The sequence below is a fragment of the Typopeltis vanoorti genome, chromosome 24 (assembly GCF_054136105.1).
Source record: "Typopeltis vanoorti isolate ZY-2024b chromosome 24, IOZ_Tvanoo_1.0, whole genome shotgun sequence".
Lineage (NCBI taxonomy): Eukaryota > Metazoa > Arthropoda > Arachnida > Uropygi > Thelyphonidae > Typopeltis > Typopeltis vanoorti.
Genome location: NC_143572.1, coordinates 84740857 through 84763406, shown reverse-complemented (window position 1 = coordinate 84763406; position 22550 = coordinate 84740857). Strand labels below are relative to the sequence as shown.

Sequence of the window (22550 nt, the reverse complement as noted above, 5' to 3'; positions counted from 1 at the left end):
CGTGGCAAAGTAGATCAAGCACGTACAACTGAGACCCTGGCGTGAGATTTTTGTGTGCATGCAGCGGATTCGGTCTGCCACATATCTCGGCAAGCCAAGCATCCGTACGAGATGTTTGGAGCCAAACATCTCGTTTGGCTCGGCAAGAGCCAAACACACACGAGATGTTTGGCTTTCGGTTTCAATACACACGAGATGTTTGGCTTGCGGTTCCCACTAAAAGTCTTACTTTTAGCGGTTCCCGCTAAAAGTAAGACTTTATTTAGAGCCTTAGCTAAAAGCTATCGTTGGGCAATTATCGTGGCTGGGATGCCGTAGAGCTGCACGTCACAAAGATGTCAGCTTGGAGTTCTTCCGTTTCATCCTCCTATCGGGAACGTCACATCCGGTTGCGAACGGAGACGGGGTACCGCTCACGCATAAATGCGTCCGCTGCGGTCTCCCGTAGACTACCGCGCTAACGAAACGCCCGTTGGAAAGGAAAGAGTCCGTCAAAAACCAATAACGTGCTGGAATGTTTATGAGTTGCACTGTTATTATTGAAAGGTAAGAAATTACCTGATACGCTACGTTTCGCATTTAAAGAGGAAAGGTTCCGTATAACTAGATCCGTGAGAACTACTTTCAATGAAAAACTGTGTACTTTGAAAAATACATATTAACTTCTCAACTGGCCAGGAGGTCTATTTATATACATCCAGCAAAATCTGGATACGATGCGTGCTCTGTTGAAAGAACAGGGATAAAAATTGCAGTTTGGATGTCATGTTCATTGGAACGCGAGATAAGCCTTCACGCTGAAGAGAGCACTTAACCAAGTCATCTCGTGATTATCGCTGCGTCTCAGTTGTTTGTAACAAGAAACGCAGTTCCTTGTTCCATGCTGGTTGACTGGACTTTTACTTATATGTGATAGACAGAAGATATAGAAATTATTTTTGATTTCCCTTTTATTTTACAAGTTTTAATGTCAGGACAAAGTAAGTGATCCTTGCATACTTTATTCACTCGAATATTGCATTACCTGCGAAAACTAATGTCATTTTTATTTTTGTCTAGTCGACAATACAATTTATTTGTTCTCGAAGAACGTAACAGATAATTATTTAAAATAGTTCGGGAAAAAAAAAACTGGCTGTGGACGTTTCGGCTCATGTTATTTTTATTTTTGTTCAAAATCAAATTTCGTAGAATACTTCAGATTGCCTGAAGGACGCGCTTTGACGACTTTGCTTGAGAGAGAATAATATGATGAGCGGTCGTGGCAGGCGGGGGGGGGGGGGTTACAGTGACGTAGCCTGAGCTTTTGTCGCCCGTGGCGATCCCTGAGTTTGCCGCCCTTTTCAATACACACCAAAAAAAAAAAAAAAAAAAAAGACAGCATTTCTGACAATCTGAGGCTTAGTCACCGTCACCGCTGGTAAGACTAGCTGGCGTTTTCGCCGCAGCTCCCTTATCGCCGTAAACTCCCAAACGCGCAGCAGTATTATAGATTTGTTTAAATCTAGACTCTAGACCAGGGGTGGGCAACTTGTGCATAAGCAAAATCGCCAAATCTTTGATGCAAAATTTTCTCACGTGCCAACCGAAATTTTGGGGAACATATTATTATTTGGTGTCTTTTAAGTATTGAGAAAACCTTTTCAAATAATCAAAAATCACACTAGAATGGTAAAATCAAAGAATATTGTAAGAGTGATTATTGTAAAGATTGAATGAATATAAAAATTGATGGAATTTTTACGTAAAAGTCCTTCTACCCTGTTGATAGCGTAAATATTTTTTTATTTGCATTTAAGTGTAATTCTAGCTGCCGTATAAAGCCGCAAATTTAACACCAACAAAAGACTAAACAATAATTCTGATTTTTTTAAAATTTTTATAAAGATCAATTATACATAAGTTTATTCAAGTTTTCCCAATACATTTGTTAGATTATTTCATTTTTTTATTATGACGGTCTTCTCTTAATGATGCGATCTGAGTTTAGAAAATTTTGTCATACCTTTGGGTCTGAACGATGTTTTCAGCGATTCCTGTTTCTCTGGATAGAGTTATGTCTTTGGTTTTATATTGTAAAATAGCATGGGAAAGTCACAGCTCCTCAAAGCCGTACCATTATATATCATACTCAGATAAGTTTAACACGAACGTGTTCCTCAATACCAGACGAGAACAACACAAACCACATCGATGTAAGCGATAATGGCCCATGTATTGTTTTGGGCCATTATCGCTTTGTAGCATCAGTTCCATAATTCTGGCATCATGACTACTGTCCCATGTAGAAATGTTGATTCGGGAAGATCTTAATTACTATTCCTTTCAGTTTTTACTTTTAAGTTTGTCATTATTAATTATTTTGATATAAATATCTAACGATATATTAGATTAAAATTTCGTAATTAACTACTATTGAAATTGAATACAACGAAATACTAAATAAATAATAGATAGAAATGCAAGTTAGAGAGATATTCACTAAACAAGTGCGGGCAAGAATGATTACCAACGTTGTTAGGAATACAAAAGAAATTATGAGGTAAAATCAGCTGTGCAGGGCAAAGAGAATCCCAAATATTTTTCTCTTTCTTGTGGGTAAGAGGAAAGGTTATTATGGAAAGATATCTTTAAGTAATGCTACTGGTACGAGGGTAACCCAATGAAGAGAAATAATTCCATTCGGGAGTGAATATTTTGCTAAGGTTTTTCGTCAATTGCACTAACTCAGTTCCCGATGTGACACACATCGATATGAGCTTTGGGAGGCGACGAGCTGCAAATATAGGAAATGGAGACGCATGCAATATTGCAAAATCTTAACTGGAATTCTGCCATTTGAGATTTTACACCTGATGGCTTATCACACGTTTCCTTTGACTAGGATGTGCAGTTTACGTGTTAGATCTGGTAGAGCTTCAGGAGAGTGGATGGAAGGTGGGGTACTGCCATTACTTAAAGCCAAATCAACACCAGAGGCTGAAAATTACAGACCTTTTAGTGAAGAGGTGATTAAAGTTTAAGAAGCTAGTTAAAGACCGAACTCAATTCGGATATAACTCAAAAATGGTTATATCAGAATAGGTATGATATAGTGTTCATTATATCTGTGTACAGGGGATGAATTTAGTGTTTGGTAAAATGGATAGAAAGATGGTGGTCAGAAAGAAATCAAAGAGTAATGTATGGTGGTGTGTCCCAAAAGCTCTATCTTTCACATTTCAGTGAGCAACCCATCACTGTTTAATTACTCCATTAAAGATACTGAAGATAATTTAATGAGTGATATTTAGTTGTTTGTTGATAATGCTAATTTGAGGGTGACATGAATAAGTGAAACATACGTATATCTTTCAAGTGACTTGAATCAGTCGAAATCATGTTAACATTAAAATGGCTGATCTATCAATGTGGAGTTGTGAACTTTCGGTTGAAAAAGATTCAACCTGTACATTGTATTAATGAAATTTCACTTGTAGATATTGATCACACTACAGTTTTGTGGTTGGTGGCTGAAAGGACAAAGAATTTCAGAGAAGCCTATTACAAAAATTAGCAAAATAGCAGAGAAGATTATTTGGATGCTTAGAAAAGGACTGGCTAGTAAGGATAAAATAGTCATTATTCTTCTTTAGAAAAGTTTGAAATGCCCGTATTTGGTGAAATGTTTCAACATTGTTCCACATATCAAAATCAGATGATAAAAATCACTGGACTTCGAAGCTGTGGGTCTGAGGGTTTATCAGATCACCACTGTCAGAAACGAGTAAAACTTAGTACAGGTAGTTCTCACTTTTACGAATTTTTTGGATGAGAATTTTTATTCTAAATTGTGCGCGGCGAAGGAGGTAATGATGTTAACAACGTAATGACGTAATGATCAGGTATATTCCTCAAAGAACGCCTAAATGTCACTTCGTAATAGATATTAAGCCGGATATACGTATGCACCTCACGTCCTTACTGGCGAATGCATGCTGCATGTAAGAAATAAAGTCGATAGTGTAAGGTCTCCCCCTGCCACACGATGCCCTGCACGAGCTCCCGACTCATCCATTGCTTCCGTCAACTTTATACTACACACATAGCGGAAAAAACTTGCATTTTTTCCCTAAATGTTATTAAAACTCGCAGAATTTAATACAATCTATTTAGTGCATATCCACATTTAATAAACGCTAATATTAAAACGTGTTTTTATTTTATTTTTGTACTCACTTCAGCAGCCCTTAGAGAAGGCGCGCTGTGTGATGCATCGCCTGTTTGGCGTGTCATGCAGAGCCCGCACGCAAAACATAATTTTATTGCATAAAGGTACCTTTTTTTCCAGTCGTCTTGACCCCACGACAGTCTTTGCTTACACGATCGCACTCTAGCCGCCGTTTGCTTGGAAGTTGAGCTGCCATCTCTTAGGCACACGTAACTGAAACCCCGATTTCTGAAGTTGTCTGAACAGCGTAGATTTAGACATATTCGCACCTTTCTTTCCATCTCCTCTGAAAATACATCGCACATCGGAAGCGGTTTTTCTACATTCTTCAATCTCCTCTAATCTCTTGATGTAATGATTACCTTTTCGATCGCTGCAACAGCAGTCGAAAGGTAATAACCAACGTGCGACATTGGAAAAAGTAATAACGAAAGGTTTGAAAACTCCGTGAATTAGAATACTGTTTCAATACCCAATTCACGCTTGCTTGCTTGACAACATTTCAATTCCTTAGCATAAAACTGGAGTTTGGCCTTTGCGTAGAGACACCGCACGAAACCTCTTAGCTTCCAATATGTCACTCGTTCGACCCCTGTTTAGCGAATGATTAAATGAAATCCAACTGACAAGTCAGTCCTGCAGCTACCGAAATATATGCCATTCCTACGCTCTCCTCAAAACCGATCGAAGAAATTTGGAATATTGGAATACTTTGAATCACATAAAAAATTATTCTACTTTTTTGAATGTTTTCAAATAAGTTTTCTTATTATTAAAGCCTGTGTAGCTCAGTAGAAGTGGCGTTTGCACTCTGCGGCGCTTGACCGCTCGAAGAAAGGATTTGGTGGTTGAAATCTAGTCGCCGACTAGAGGAAATTTTTCTAAGCCTTTTTTCGACCGGTTCCCGAGTTAGTCGATTTCTGGCACGGGCTAGCGGGTTTTTTCTCCCAGAAACTCGGGTTTTTCGTCCCGTAAACTCAAGAAAATTGACCGTCGAACTCACACTATTTTCAGACATTAAAAATATTGTGTTAAGGTTAGGGACCATGACATGGCGACACTATCTTGCCGACTTCTTCACTGTTTACTGATGAATCAGTGATAGCCTTTGGCCAGCTATCTCTGATTGGCTACCAGTGGAGATTGAACTTCCCACTCAGTCTCCAAAATATACGGAACAAAATAGGTGTTAGCTGATTTTTTTTTTTTGATAATAAATTACCTATTCCATATAAGGGAATAAAAGGCGTTAACTGATTTATTATTTATAATTAAAATTACATTTTTATGTGATTGTTACGTAATCTACAAAGTAAATAGATTTAGACAATGCTAATTCATATTTTGTAATAATTATTCTTTGCAATAAATTAGAATTGCAAATCATTCAACACATTTTCTTTGATTATTCTAATTTTTTGAATCGGAGGTGTGGAATCTACGAGTGGCTTTTAGGTAGTGACTGTTATGTTTATAACAATCACTACTTAACGTGCTTGAGAGAATGCAGTCCAGTATGCGACATGCTGATATGGTTATTCGGTAAGGATTGAAGTAGTGTTTTAACATCCCTGTGCAGTGCAACTGGAGTTTTAACTTTAGTAGTTTGTGGTTTGTCTTTGCTGCCAGTATGACAGTCTTCTCTCCCGTAGACCTAAATGGATTGCTGGGTCACTCATGGCCGTTAGATAATGTTCTTTGTTAGCCTCCTCCAATCATCTTGGTCTGTTGTTCTTGTTGTCAGCTGAGAAAGGGAGGAATTTGCCCATTTTTTGTTATCAGTCCATTTTAATTGAGGCCGGCCTCTAACCCTCGATCTTTGAACGATTCTTCTAGTGCTTGCTTTGGAATGCCATTTTTCCTCTCCACATGTCCGACCCATTTCATCTATCTTCTTCTGATGACTGTCAGAATTTTTTCCCTGTTTATTGAATCAGTCAGTTTTCGGACATTTTCATTGGTTTCGTAAGAGGTATAGGGAATTCTCAAAAGTCTTCTGTAAGTTTTCATTTCAAAACACAGGAGTCTCCTCTCATATTCCCTCAATAAAGTACAGGCCTCACAGCCATACAGGATAGAATTCACCATAGTCAATCTTAATCTGGTTGCGATTGCTATTCTGTTATCTCTCACAATGCTTTTAACTTCTGTAGGGCCACAGTTGTCTTTTATGTGTTTTTAAACGACCATCTTGACTCAACGTGCTTCTTAGATAAGTGAACTTGTTTATATTTTCAATTTGTATCTTTAAGGGTTCAATGTCTGATTTTGAGGTTATCATTTTTTTTTCAGGTTTACTTAAAATCCATATTTTTTTAACATTCTGGAAACACGGTTGGTTATCTCTTGTAATTCTTCTTCACTTTCTGCCAGAAGATGATATCGTCTGCAAAACGAAGTTATTTATTTTTAGTCTGCCAACTACTATTCCATTGTCATATTCATTAAGAGTTTTCATTTCAAATCGTCTAAGGCATCTATGCCTATGATAAAGTCTTACTTCTTATACCCCTTTCTGCCTGGAATGGTTAACTACTGTAATTTTTAATTTCAATTCTGATATCGGATTAGGAATAAAGAGATTTAATAATCCTTATGATTTTATTGTCTATGCCATATAATGTTCTAATGTTTTCACGCCATATTGAGTCAAAAGCTTTCTGAAGATCTAAAAATTTGTGACAGATTCTTTTGTTATTTATATTGTAAAAATATGGTCGATTGTACTTCTGGACTTTTAGAAACCTGCTTGTTCATCTGATAGACTGTTTTCTATTTTCTTTTCTATTCTTGACAATATTTTTAAGAGGATTTTGCTTGGATGGCCAATAGGGCTTATTGTTCTATAGTTGCTACATTTAGTGCTATTTCCCTTTTTAGGAATAGTTCTACATCCTCAAATAAATTTAGCAAGGTGTCTACGATGATGTCACCTCCTTCGCGTAGCAGTTCCATTCTAACACCATCAATTCCCGGTGATTTTTCTGTGTTCGAGGAGTTAATGCTACAATGACTTCTAATATCGGGTAACTCCTTCCTCCAAACCTCCTGGCAAAATTTAGACCAAAATATTATCAGTCAGTTGGTGGTCCTCTCGAAAAAGCTTGGTTGCGTAACATTTCCATCTTTCAAGTATTTTCTGGTTATCTATGATAAGAGTTCCATTTTCTTCTATACTATAATTAATTGCATTTAAAAGGTTTGGTTAATTTATTGATAATTTGAAAAGCACTTTTTTTTTTTAGATCCTCTATATTTATGCAATCCTCTAGTATCCAAAGGTTTCTAGGATGTTTGACTTTTTTTTTTTTTTTTTAATAACCTTGGTAATATTTTTATACTGCTGTCTGTTGTCACCACTGTTAATACGAGATTTTAAATTTCTTCTTTTGTCGCAGAGGTCCAAAATACTTTTGGTTATCCATGGTTTATTGACTTTCCTTTTGTATCCAAGAATCTCTTCGGACGTTTCAGTTATCTTTTGTGTGAAGTATTTGGTTTCAGATTAGATATATTTTTTGAAGCTTGTTTCAAACTTTTTTTGTTTATATAATATATTTATTTCGGGGCTTTTAATGTTTCGATATATTATACCTTTTACGAGTTGATTTGGTAGGTAATATTTCCCTCAATTTCATATTCGTGATTACCATAATTGTGGTTTATTATCAATTCAGCTCCAGGAAATGGTTGGAGTTTTTAAATATTGTGCTTACAATGATCAAGTCAATGTGGTTGTGTGTTTTTACCATCAGGGGAAATCCATTTCCATCTTCTGGAAGGTTTAAGGGAAAACAGTTTTAGTAATGGTGAGGAAATATTGATCATTTCGAAACCTCTTTCGTTTGTCTCCCCATAACCATACGGTCTGACAAATAGGAGAAAATCTTTACCGATGTCTCTTCCAATCGCCCTGTACAATCAAAAGGTTTTTTTCTATTCGCTACAGTGATGGTTGCATTAAGTTGATCATAAAGCTCTTCTACTTCAGGAGTCCTCGTGGGCTGTGGTTGGGGCATAGACCTGTATGATGATGATATTGAGTGGTTTTCCTCTTAGGCGGATAAAGCAATTCTGCTATTGATAGGATTAAATTCCATGATAGAATTTCGTTGTTTTGTGCATCAAAAACCCAACAACTTTTCCGCTGCAATAACATCCATAGTATAGAAGCAAATGTTCTTCATCTGTTGTTAGCTCTCCTGTTTTGGGCCATCGAATTTCACAAAGTCCCATAACAGTCCATTTGTACCTTTTAATTCGTGCTATAGTAGTTTGAGTTGACCTAATTGTAGTAGAGTCCTAATATTCCATGTTCTAGTCATTAAATAGTTACAGAGGCTGAATCTGGATCCAGTTTTTTCATTATTTTTTCAGAGATAGTGATAGCACCAGTCGCTAATTTCTCATTGCCACACCTGGAGCTGCTACCAAATAAGCAATGCTGACCTTGTTGAACTGGGCAATGTCTGAGCTGGCATGGTATGCTGTGTTAAATACTTTGCCATGAATGTCTAATTGGCAGTAAATTAAGTCAGATGACGCCCATCTATTCTCTCTTCACCTGCTACCATAGCTGGGCATAGTGGGATGGCCTTCATGCTTTTGATAGACCTACCAGTAATAATAATACACCCGACGTGCTTTGCCCATCGCGCAGGCATTTTCATTCCGTTTCCATAATACCAGTTCTATTATTTTATAATGCAGTGATTATAATATAATAAATGAAATAATGCCTGAAATTTTAATAATTGATCCTAAAACACTTCCTCGAATGGTCTCCTGCACTTCTAGAAAGAGGTTGGATCATGTACAAAATCTTGTGGGTATGGTGTCATCTCAAATGAAACTAAACAATGGGGGGGGGGAGAGAAAAATTTGCATACCAATAGAGCATCACGAGAGAAATGAATGAGAAATAAAATTTAAATTTAAAGTGATTAAAAATTAGATTAGAAATTAGGTAAATCACTGTCATAACATAATTATAAATTGGTCTTTAAATGAACCGATCAGAGTATAAAGTGAACCTCAGCAGAATTTGCTCAGCAATTAGTTTGTAATTCGCATGTTATGCAGAATAAATTGTCTGCAAAGCAGATGAATACAATTCTCATTTCACACTAAATAAAAAAAAAAAAAAAAACGTGGAACATATGAAGTGGTAGTAAAAATTAAAAAAAAAAAGACCACGAAAATAATAAAACCAATTAACTAAAATTTTAATTTAGTTAATTGGTTTTATTAAATGCGTACATTGAAGTTGCGTACTGCTGTATACTAGCTGCTATTTCCCGACTTTCATTACTTTCGTGTTCTTAACTAGTCTGACTGTCTTTAAACATGTGAACTTCAAAGGATGGAGGGTGACTATACATTAAAAAGGCTTGGTAGAAACTTGTCATGGTTACTAGATATTAGCATGTAGAAAATTCACTTGAGAGTTCTCACAAAAAAATAATCTAATCAGAGATCTAAAATATTTTTCGTCTTCCTAGTGCCTCGTACGAGAAAATCCAAGCTCTTCTTGAAGCGTTGGAACAGCTTTCTGTTCTCTTTTTATCGTCAAGTGCGAAGCCATCGATTTAATTAAACGTGCGAGGAACCGACCGAATACCTTAAAAAAAAAAGAAAATCGCAGGTAGTCGGTTAAGGAAACAGTGTATACATTCCTTCAAGAGAATTTTATTTCGAAATTACTAGAACAATTTAGAAAAAAAAATAGTGAACCCTTGAATTGACTTCGGAAAATCCCTGCTTGGTTTCAGCAGGTTCCCGATAACGCATCTTTCTTCAACGCATAGCAATAAACAATGTCTACAAGAGCTTTGTTGGAGAAGTGAAAGGGTCCTCAATATGTAATCTTAGATGTCTTTTCACACTGAACTGTCTGAAATCTTCTACTTGCAAATTTCACATGAAAAAAGTTTCTCACTGGTGTGAAAACTTTCGTGTCATTTCAGGTGAGACCATTCGAAAAATGTCTTCTGAGAGTTTTTTAATGCAAAGGAGTAATCAGTGCTATGCCTTTTCATGTGAATTTTAAGATAGCCTTATTCAGAAAATTATTTCCCATATATTTTACACCGAAGAAAGCTTTTCTTTAGTAAGATGGTAGCGTTTTTGGTGTTTTTTAAGGGACTGTAAAGCCGAAAACGTAGGGCTGTACAGGACAAGTGAAAGGTTTTCACCAGTATGTGCTCATAGATGTCCTTTCAGACTCGAACTCTGAAAACTTCTTGTTGCAAATTTCGCATAGAAAAGGTTTCTCACCAGTATGAACTCTTAGATGTCTTTCCAGATTCGAACTAAATGAAAACCTCTTGTTGCAAATTCGAATGGAAACGGTTTCTCCCTGGTGTGAACTCTTTTATGTCTTTTCAGGTTATACGAGCCGAGAAATTTATATCATGACAGACTGCTCATGCATAGGAGGAATCACTGATGTGCTTTTTCATGTTTTTTTTTAAGATAGCGTGATTCAGAAAATTGTTTGCCACATATTTCACATGGAAAAAGCTTTTCATCAATCCGATGGTAGCATTTTTGGTACTTTCTAAGGGATTCTATACTCGAAGACCTAGAGCTACTCGTGGGACAAGTAAAAGGATTCTCAGTGCACTCTTGGACTTTGCAGTGTCGAAATGCTTGAAAACAACTTGATGCAAATTTCAGAGAAAAGGATTCTCACCAGTATGAACTCTTAGATGTGTTTTCAGATCCCAACTGTTCGAAAACTTGCTGCAAATTTCGCATAGAAAAGGCTTCTCACCAGTATGCACTCATGTCTTTTCAGACTTGAAGTGCCTGAAAACATCTTGTTGCAAATTTCGCATGTAGAGTAGTATGAACTCAGATGTGTTCTTAGATCGCAATTGTTTGAAAACTTCTTGCTGCAAATTTCGCATAGAAAAGGTTTTTCACCAGTATGAACTCTTAAATGTCTTTTCAGACTCGAACCGCCTGAAAATATCTTGTTGCAAATTTCGCATAGAAATGGATTCTCATCAGTATGAAATCTTAGATGTGTTTTCAGATCCCAACTGTTTGAAAACTTCTTGTTGCAAATTGCACATAGAAAAAGTTTCTCACCAGTATGCACTCTTAGATGTCTTTTCAGATTCAAACTGCCTGAAAACTTCTGGTTGCAAATTTCGCATAGAGAAAGATTCTCACCAGTATGCACCCTTAGATGTCTTTTCAGATCCGAATTGTTTGAAAACTTCTTGCTGCAAATTTCGCATTGAAAAGGTTTTTCACCAGTATGCACTCTTAGATGTCTTTTCAGATTAGAACTGTTTGAAAATTTCTTATTCCAAATTTCACATAGAAAAGGTTTCTCACCAGTATGCACTGTTAGATGACTTTTCAGCCTCGAATTGTCTGAAAACCTTTTGTCGCAAACTTCGCATGGAAATGGTTTTTCTCTGGTGTGAATTCTTTCGTGTCTTTTCAGATAACACGAGTAGAGGAATTTTTCGTGACAGATTTCGCATGCAAAGGAGTTATCAGTAGTGTGCTTTTTCATGATGGCCTGATTTAGAAAATTGTTTGCCTCTTATTTTACACATAAAAAGCTTTTCATCAATCAGATGGTATTTTAAGGGATTGTATAGGCGAAAACGTAGCTACACAGAGGACAAGTGAAAGGATTCTCAACAGTATGCTCTCTTAGTGACTTTTCAGATTCAGAATGTCTGAGAACCTCAAGTTGCAAATTTCACGGGACATTGAAACGATTTCTCTCTGATGTGAACTCTTTTGTGACTTCTCAGGTGAGATGAGTCAAAGAATTTCTTGTAACAGATTTCTGATGTTAACAATTATCTTTAGTTTGCCTTTTGATGTGGTTTTTATGATTGAGAATATTGTTTGCCATGCATTTTACACGAAAAAGCTTTCCTTCCGTCAGTGCATGAAGATATTGCTGCCCTTTAAGGGACCGTAGAGTTAAAGAAGACAATTAAAAGGTTTTTCTTCATTGTGAGATCTGAGATGCTCTTTAAAGCTTTGTCTATAGCCATATGATATCCTACAAATTTCACTCAAACGGCTTCTCTTTCCCATGAACCACTCTGATGTGAAACAAAAGCTTTCCTTTATCTTAAAAGGCTCTGTCACATATTTCAGAAGAGAAAGGTTTTTCCTGCAAGTGAACACTGTTTGGCGTTTTAGTTTGTCTTTGGCATATTTGGGATTGAAAAGGCTTCTTGCTCGTGTGAAGAACGGAATGTTTTAAGAAATACCGTTGAGGAAAATGATTTGCTGCTCACATCAGAGGAAATATGCCTTTCTGCACTAGAAACTTTGCAGACTGATTTGTGGTCGGCTGTATGCGTTCTCTATGCCTGGTAATTTAATCGGGAAATGTTTGTATTGTGCACAATTTCTCAAATTCAGTTCAAAAGAACTAAAACAGGAAACATTTTTTACATTCGGAAATATGAACACGTTTCTCAGTACGAGCCAATCTTATGTCTTTGATGACAGGACTGTAAGTGATGTTTTCTTGCATATTTTGCACTTGAACTGGTGTTCTGATGCATGAAGCACAAGTTCGTATATTCAGATAATATAAACTCGAAAACCGCCTGTTCCATATTTCACGTCAACAGATTTTCATTGCAGTTCACTGTAGTCTTGTGCCTCTTCAGGGGAGTAAACGAGCAAAAGGTCTTGCTCTAATTTTCACATTAAAATAGCTTCTCGACTGAGTGCGTCTTTAGATGCTCTCAAAGACTTGCTGAATCAAAGAAATTCTTCTGATATGTCGTCGTATAGAAGGAATGTTTTTTCTTCTTCCGCGTGCATTTTCTGGTACCTTTTTAGGTTGTCATGACGATGAATGTTTTCCCCACATTTTTAGCATGGCTGTTTATCTCTGGAGTCTGTTATTGTTCGATTGCTCTAAACTTTCTCGTCCGTTTTAAGTTGATCTGACCGTTTAAAAGATTTGTGGCATTCTTTGCACATAGATTTTTTTTATCCGACTGATTATTGTGCGTGTTCCGATGTCGGTTTAGATTATTCTGATATGAATAACTGCGTCTTGGATGACGTACAAACGAAATAGTTTTCCCGATTTTCATCTGTTAAGATGTTATTGAGCCGACTTCACTGTTGCAGGAGGAGAATTACTCATTGTTTTTTGAATTTGGTCGTTGATTCCATTCTCATTTTGATGCTTTGCCGTTACGCCACGCCACTAGAAGTGCAACCTCTTTAGAATTATTTGATTTTTATTTCGCAAATCCAGCATGAAATGTTTACTACAACTCAAGTCTTCACACAAAGCGGCTTATCAGCTTGGTTTTAATGCATTAGTAGGCAAAACGTCTCATGGCAGTAACCCTATTAACAATCTGTAAAGAAAAACGAGGTAATTAATGCTAAATTAAAACTCCATTTACTAAATAAAATATTCTCAAAATGTTAACTAATATTTCTTCATTTTGTTTTATTTTATCTAGATATTGGTTAATTCTTTGTTCATATAGCCATTGTACATTTGTGTCATTCAATAGTCTAGTTTTATAAACAAATGTTTCAATTTGTCTTTCTGTTTTTGTTACTTGTAGCCATTTAGGTGGTAATCTTAATTTTATTTTAACAAGGAAGTGGTCACTGCTTATTTCATATCCTCTGTGAACTCTAACATCTAGTGAAAATGTTGATGTCTTTTCATTTAATATGAAGTAATCTAATATTGATTTCCATCCTCTTGCTGCCCAAGTATATTTATGTATGTCTTTATGTTTATAGAAGGAATTCATTATTTTTAGGTTATTATAAACTACAAAGTCAATCATTTTTTTACTATTCCTGTTTAGAGTATGTTCTCCATGTATTCCTATATTATTATTAATTTTCGTGTTTCCAATTCTTGTATTTAAGTCTCCTGCTAAAATTACGTAATCATTTTTATTTATTTTATTATATATGTTTTGTAGCTTATTATAAAAATCAATATTATCCTGTTCTCTTCCTTCTTCTGAAACATAGAAACTAATTATTGTTAAATAGCCTCTATCTATTTTATTCTATCTTCTATTATTCTTTCATTCCATAATTTATAATGTTTTAACTGTTTTGATGGCGTTTGCACACCATCGCGCTTGGCCGCACGAAGGAAGTCTTGGTTTCGAGTCTAGTCGGCGACTAGAGGAAATTTTTCTAAGCCTTTTTTCGACCGGTTCCCGAGTTAGTCGATCTCTGGCACGGGCAAGCAGGTTTTTCCTCCCGGAAACTCGGGTTTTTCGTCCTGTAAATTCAAGAAAATCGACCGTAGAACCCACATTATTTCAGACATTAAATATATTGTGTTAGGGTTAGAGACCACGAGATGGCGGCACATTTGAGCCGCCTCTCTTCACTGCGTACCGCTTAATTAGTGATAGCCTTGGGCCATCTGTCTCTGATTGGGTACCAGTGGAGATTGAACTGTCCACGCAGTCTCCAAAAAAGTTAGATAGGGCTAAATGGCCTCGCCTACTCCCGTATATACGGGAATAAAAAGGCGTTAGCTGATTTTTTTTTTTTTTTTTTTTTAACTGTTTTGAAAGGGAGTTATGAATCCAAATCATGACTCCTGCTTGTTCTCTGTCGACTCCACTGTATATCACATTAAAATTTTCAGTTCTCATAGTTACTTTTAATTTCTTTTTTGTTTCAGTGATTACTGCTATTTTAAAATTTCTTTCATTTAATAACTGAAAGAAATTTCTATTTCTTTATATGCTATTCCTCTTGCATTCCAGTTTGCTATGTGTATTATATTTTGTCGTTTCCATTTTCGTTTTCCCTTTTCCATTCTAGGGTCGTTTCCCATAGATTCAATCCGATTATCTTTTTCTGTCAGCTTACAAGTAGGATTATGTTCTCCATGTCAGGGGACTAGCCTGACGATGGAATAGTTCAGTGGTAGGGCTGCTACCTTAAGGCTTCTGAACTAGCCTTCTTCCGAATTTAAACCCATAGGAGGAATAAGGTATATTGAAGGGGAAAGGGTAGATTATAGAAGAATATAGTAAGGTTTATAGAGAGGGCATAGTTGTAAGGCCAGAAATGAAAAGACCCCATGGCCCTCGAGTACTCTAATAGCATAGGGGGTCATAAAATAAGAAGAGTTGGCTAATAAGGCCTTATAGGAAAGATTAAAGTAAGTGGATCTTCCTCAAAGTAGTAGAAGGAGAGGAGATAGATCCAGCTAGGGGTCCATGGGAGTGCCGCTTCCCTTACAATCAAGATGATGGCCCTGTTGGTCCACGAGTCCTTATTCAGTATATTCTGACTATCCCACCATATACACACGCACGCACACATATGGTGGGCTCCCCTAGTCTTAACGTATGGAAGCGAAATCTGGACAATAAAACAAAGAGACAATGATTAACAACAGCAGAAATGAAGTTTATGAGAAAAACTGCAAAATATACCCTACTTGATCACAAAAGAAATGAAGAAATTATGAAAGAACCAGTAATAGAAAAAATTAAAAAATTTAAACATAAATGGATGGAACACGTTCAAAGAATGAAAACAGAAAGATTACCAAAACAAGCCGTAAAATACAAGCCATTAGGAAAAAGAAAACCAGGACGTCCTCTTAAACGATTCAACGATGACTTCTAAGGCCGGAACAGGCCATGCTAGGCCTAAATCCTTGATATGCACGATGATTAACTAATATTTAATCATACTTAATATATGAATTTTAATCTGGAAATTTAATATTTGTAATGAATAGTGGAAACAAAAATAACGGCAAAACTTTCAATAGTAAATAACAGAATATCATCGCTCTTTAAAATTACGATTGTGTTAACAAATCTCATTTCGTTTCCCAAATGCATCATGACAAAATAATAAGCAAAGCAGATGGCCATGCGGCCGTAGTATATTCAGAAGTTGATCATGTCCTCAGGAATAAATCTGAGGATGAAGTTAGATATGAAAGTGTTTCTTGCAAACATGGAAACTGTGAAATAATGGTCAAAGTTTAAAAATGGCTTTTTAACATGTTCATTGCCAAACACGCGATATCGCGCGATGCGAGTTCTCACCAAACGGCCGATCACGCGTTATCGCGTGGACGTCGTTAACTAAATAAAAATTAAAAAAAAAAAAAAGTTGGCCACCACACGAAATTCCAACTTTCAGCTTGGCAATGAACGATATCGCGCGATGCGAGTTCTCACCAAACGGCCGATCACGCGTTATCGCGTGGACGTCGCTAACTAAATGGAAAATTTTAAAAATTTGGTCACTACACGAAATTCCAATTTTCAGCTTGGCAATGAAAGTGTTAATCCAGGAGTGAATTTCTTAAAAAGAGCACCTATCAGTTGGTTGTGTGTCAATTACTAGACGAGCAATTGTGATTTCCAGTTTTAGGTAGCATGAACAGCCATTCTTCTGTCGATATTATTCTCTGTTCTCATTTCTTTGGATTTCCTTCTCTACATCATTCTAAGGGATAACCCCTGTGGAAATGCAAAGATTCCTCCTCCAGATCACCCTATTTCTGGCTTTCCTCTTCCAACTAATGTAAACACTTTCTCTGAGGTGTATTTCGGCTGTCCTCTTCTTTTTTCTCCTTCCAACACGTCTATAATCCATTCATTGTCTCCTCATGTGTGCCACAAGATGACTGTCTTCAATACTCGACTTTTTTATTTCTTGCAAAATTTATTCGTTAGTTTTCTTTTCTCCGTGTCTTTACTAATCTTACTTGTATTAAATGATTTTTTCTTTAATACTTATTTTGCTATAGTAATTCTCTTCGTATTTTCAGCGTGCATCTTCCATCATCTTGGATAATTCCTCGTAGATATGAGTGATTTTACTTGGTCATTATTTTTACCTGTAATCATAATCATTTTATATTCCTTTTTTATTTATTTATTTATTTATTGACACTGTCACCATTATTTTAAGTTTTTGTATTATTTTGTAGAGTAAATGATCAGATGAAACCTCATCCACTCTATTTAACGACTTTTATTATATCCTGTTGATTCTCAGCTAATACAGCTACAACTTTCTTAGAAATCAATTTCTAACCCTAACCTAACAAGCGGGAATCTGGGAAGATGAAATCCACAGACAAAAAAAACAATTCTTACAATTTCAGCAGGTATTTCATCTTTACTGCATGGTATGAGTCTTCAAGATATTCCTTCTTTCTCTCTGTCACCAGTAACTTTACTCTTTTTTTTTTTTTTTTTTAATCTCGTTATTTACTTTTTTTTTGTTTTGGGATAAAGTTTGTTTTCTTGATGCTTTCTTTAATTTTGCTTCAGAGTCTTTGCTTTTCACAATTTTCGCCTGGTAACACGCATGCGCACGCCATTAGCATCTACATTTGTGGATTGACAACATGCGAAAGATTTTTTTTTTTTTTTTTTTTTACTTTTTAGTGTATAAAAGTAAAAAAAAAATATAAAAGTAAAATATAAAAGCCTGTCCCCAAGTTTGAAAATGAAAAAATATTTCAAATTACTTCTCAACCACCGTTCCCAATAATAAAGAGATAATAACAGAATAATAACAGACACGACGTCCAAAAATATCGAAATAATGGTGTCAGTTGACGTTTTCGAATCATCTCAAGCTAATCTTAAGGAGACAAGGCCAAACTGCTGGACATTAGATAAAAAAAAAAAAGATTTTTGCTCGAACAATGAATGGATGTATATCTGCAAAAATAAACTTGACTGTACGCCTTGCAGAAAAGTTAGAACTCTTGGAATTGAAACAAAGATAGGAATGAAAATTTCCAAAGAATGGGCCAACAATGAGATTACATATACTGGCAAAGATAGGAAGCTACAGATGAGCTCACTTCGAAAAAAAAGTTCGATCATAGAGAATCTGCTGCACATAAAGCAGCGTTAAAAATGGTTTCTGAAGCCGAAAAAAAAAAAAAACCCTGTTTTTCTTTGAAATGGGTCGTATTCTTCATTCAACAAATGAATGTATTAATATTGTGAATCATGTAAGTGAAGAAATGAGAAAAAAAAAATGTGTTTAAAGAAATCGTTCAATCCAAAAATATAATTTCATTGATAAATCAACAACAATAAGCAATAAAACCATTCTCATAGTGTATACTTGATGCTGTATCGAAGGTGTTGGAATTAATTCACCGATAAATTTATTTTTGGACTTGATTGAACTTGAAAACGTAACGGCAAAAAGTGTATTTGATTCCTTACTCCAATGTCTTAACTATTATGTGATGACAGAAGATTTAAATTTCCTTCTATTATAGTTTGTGATTGTGCTAATCACAGACTAGAATTATCAGTAAGTGATGCTGTAAAGGAAATTTCAGAAATCAATAGATTCAAATCATTTATCACTAGAATTAGAAGGTTGAATTAGAAGGTCACTAGAGGGTTGAATTTATGTACAGAATCACTAGAGCTTGAGCTGCTGAAAACTGGAAGAATTTTTAGTACTCGATGGGTGTCATCTAGTTTCCGTTCAGTTTTGGCTGTGTGGAATAATTTTGAATCTCTACTGCATCATATTGAAGATGCGATGCATGATCCTAGGAGAGATAAAAATAATATCTACAAGAAGACAGAATTTTGGACCCTATTATAGATGTGCTGCGGCTGCTGTATGTGATCTGCACTTTCGTGGAGTTTTACTTCACGAAAAAGCTCCAAAAAATAATCCTCCTATTGACCCAAAAACATTTTATACCAAATTGAAAGGGTCAATTGAAAAAAAAAAAATGTTGCTGGACAGCGAAGATGTTGAGCTAGCACTTTGGGCTCGCGTGCTTGACAAAAAATATTGGCCTGACATTGATGTTCAGCTAACATTCGGAGAGGTGGAAATTAGAAATTTGTCAATCAGACTGCAACTAAATGAAAGAGATAATGTAAATAACTATTTGGGTACATTGATCAGGTGTTAACGGATAAGTATTTTAATACCGAGTAGTTTCACCAAACTTAAGCTGTTGGCTTCATCATGATACAAGCACTGATGTTAAAAAACATCACAAAATAGATCTTAACTGTAAATTGTAAAAATTATAGTTACAAACTGAAATAGCATTGAACGTGAATAATACACGTATCGCGTGTATTATTTACTAGTTGTTGCTAAAGAAGCAGCCACAGTCGCGCGCACTGCAGATAACCTTGACAGGAACCAAGGTTTAATACTTCCAGAGATATGGAACACCCTAAATTCTCTGAACACACAAAAATGAACTTCAATGCTAACTATAGAACGTCCCTTAGCAACAACTAGTAAATCATTTACACGCGATACGTGTATTATTCACGTTCAATGCTATTTCAGTTTGTAACTATAATTTTTAGAATTTACAGTTAAGATTAGTTTTGTGACATGTTTGTTAACCTCACTGCTTGTACCCTGATTGAAGCCAACAGCTTAAGTTTGGTGAAACTAAGTGTTAGCAGATAAGTATTAAAATACTTATCTGCTAACACTTGATCAATGTTCCCAAATAGTTCTTTACATTAGTTCTGTGATCAAGAAAATACACGCTCATTATAATGAAAGAGAAATGATTCGTGGATTCCGTGAATACATTCTCGATAAGACATACCCAGAAAATCTGTTGCGTTTGGTACATGCTCTGAATGCCATTCCCATTTCATCAAGCGAATGTGAACGCGGATTTTCGCAGATGAATTTAATTATCACCCCAACAAGAGCTTTGTTGACGACCAAAACAGTTTCGGCACTTTTATTCACCAAACTTGTTGGAACCACTTTTAAGACTTTGCGATCCTTCAAAGTATGTTGATCTCTGGTTACTTAGAGGAGGACATACAGCCTTAGATACTAAAAGCAAAGAAAGGAGTTGAGACGATTTGTTCGACGAGAATTGGACAAATCTTTGGAAAGCACTATAAACTTCTTTTAAATTATATAATTTTTTACAAATTTACTTTTGCTTTTATATTTGGTTGTATATTTTAATTTGTTTAATTTCACATTTGATCATATCTAAAATAAAAAAACAATACTGAAAATAAATTATATTTAATTCATTTATGCGACTCCATGACAGCAACAGCTTCTTTCTATTTCATTTAAATTAAGTTTTGAATATCATTTTCTTTAATAAAAAGCTTAAAAAGATGCGAGTTCTGGCACTTTTTCTAGAAAATTTACATGCCTCTCTGAAATTCTTTTTCTTCTCAGCCATCAACCATATCTGTAGTCTGATCAATATCCAGAAGCCATTCTACATCACATGATTTCGTCTTATTCAAGTCATTTTCAAAGATCTCTACGTATTTTATTTACTCTTGTCATCCTCAAATTAGCATTATCAGCACACAAATTAATACTCCTTAAATTACCTTCAGTATCGTTAATGAAGAAATTAAACATGAATGACTGCTCACCGAAATGGGAACGATAGAGCTTTGCGACCAACCACTGATCACCAACTTAATCTTTCACCGCACACCACCATACATTACTTTTTGATTTCTCTCTGACAACCATCTCCCTCTCCATTGCATGCAGTTAGTGATGATGGTAATGCTGTGGAAAGGGTCATAAATTCGATAACCACTTTGGATAATGAGAGGCTAGACGCTATACCACCTTTCAGACCAGTTGCAGGAAACTGCTGAGATAAGAGGAGTTGTGTCCACCCTATGGACAGAAGGCTTTAAAATACTTGAAAATAACTTGGAGTATTATGAGTAAAAAATAAAAAAAAAATTGAATGGAAGAGATCAAAAGATAGTGGCGAATATTTGTTTAAGACAGCAATAACTCACTATAAAATAGGAGCCTGTGTGAAGTGGATGAACAGAGAAAATACCCAAAGCAATAACACTACAGAATAATATTTGGCACTCACCTTATTATTTCTACATAAGGATCCTGCTGGATTTTGTGAGGGTTTGGAGAGGATACCCCATGGAATATTGGTGCGCAAATTAGAACAAATGGGGATGGATATTAAACTGGTGATATGGATAAGAGAATGGCTCATGGACAGATACCAAAAAAGTAGTTTATGGAGAAGCAGAATCCAGGATGAAGCAGATAACCAATGATGTGTCTCAAGACTCTGTGCTCAAACCATTATTGTATAATTTGTATATAAATGACATAGGGAATGATGAAGAAAGATATTCAGTTGCTTGCTGATGATGCAAAGTTGGGTAGCTCAATAATTAACCAAGCTGATGTAGAGGATGATTTAAATAAGCTGGCAAATGGACAAATGATAATGAATGTCAGTTCAATGTGGAAAAGGGTAAAGTTATGCATTTTGGAATTAAAAAATTACGAACACTCTAACTGACGCAACTGTACTTCGAGAGATTGATAAGGCTAGGGACTTGGGAATGTTGGTAAACAGGGAGTTGAAGTTCAGAGGTCATCGTAAACCTCTGAAATAGTGCGAGTTCAAAGATCAGTTTTCCTTCCAGAATTTCCTGGGAGGAAAGACGTAGAATCGTCCAGTGCATGGACGATTCTACGAGCTGAACAAGAAAGCTTAACAAGAAACACAGTTCCTTGGTCTATGCTCGGTAACTGGACTATTAGTTACATTGGATACACTAGAAATATAGAAATTATTTTATTTTTGTTTTCTCCTCTTAGTGTACAATTTTTAAAACCAGAAATCCTCGCATACTTTCTTCACTTAAATACTGCATCACCTTCAGAACCACTGTCATTTTTAATTATTTCTTCTAATTTTGCCTAATCACTTAGTCAGCAATGCATTTTATTTATTCTTGATAGTGGTAAAATGAAGTAATGGATATTGAATACTGTCTGTGAAAACCTTCAAACCACTAGTAAAGTAAATAGAGTAGTTATAGTTCAGTTCCAGGAGTAACATTCTGAAATAAATTTCAATTTATTTCTTCAAGAAATAAATTGAAAATAATTATTCTAAATATTTTGGAGAGAAAAAAAAAAAGGAATACTTCCAAACAAACAAAATTTAAATCAATTCTGTATAAGACATGTCTCAGATAATTTCAGCGTGTATGTACGAATATGTACGCTGCTTCCACCCAAGAAAGGTTAACAGCGTGGCATGCATATTTCCGTACATCGTAGTAGTTGCAAGGTAAAATAAAAAGTAATGGTCAACTTTATTAATTGCAATAAATTTTGCTTGATAGCATTTTTTTTTCAGACTGGCAGGTACCCCCCCCCCCCCCCAAACAAAAGAAAAGCTGAACGCTTCTACAAACACATACGCTATTTTTTTTTTAATTTAAGTTTTTGATAATAAAATTGAAATTGTGGTTATTACCAATTAAGAAATTATTTTAAATAAATATTGTATAAGACAATATAAGAATTA

At 35.6% G+C, this 22550-nt stretch overlaps 1 protein-coding gene across 1 annotated transcript in view; it reads right to left on the bottom strand.

Annotated features, from left to right (window-relative positions):
- Positions 1-9882: 9882 nt before the first annotated feature.
- LOC150093509 (uncharacterized) overlaps positions 9883-22550 on the bottom strand; it is a 31912-nt gene continuing 19244 nt past the window's right edge. Inside the window, exon 3 of the mRNA XM_090413642.1 lies at positions 9883-11768. Within this exon, the coding sequence (XP_090269768.1) occupies positions 10929-11768 (840 nt within the window). The 3' untranslated portion in view covers positions 9883-10928. The remainder of the gene's footprint in view (positions 11769-22550) is intronic.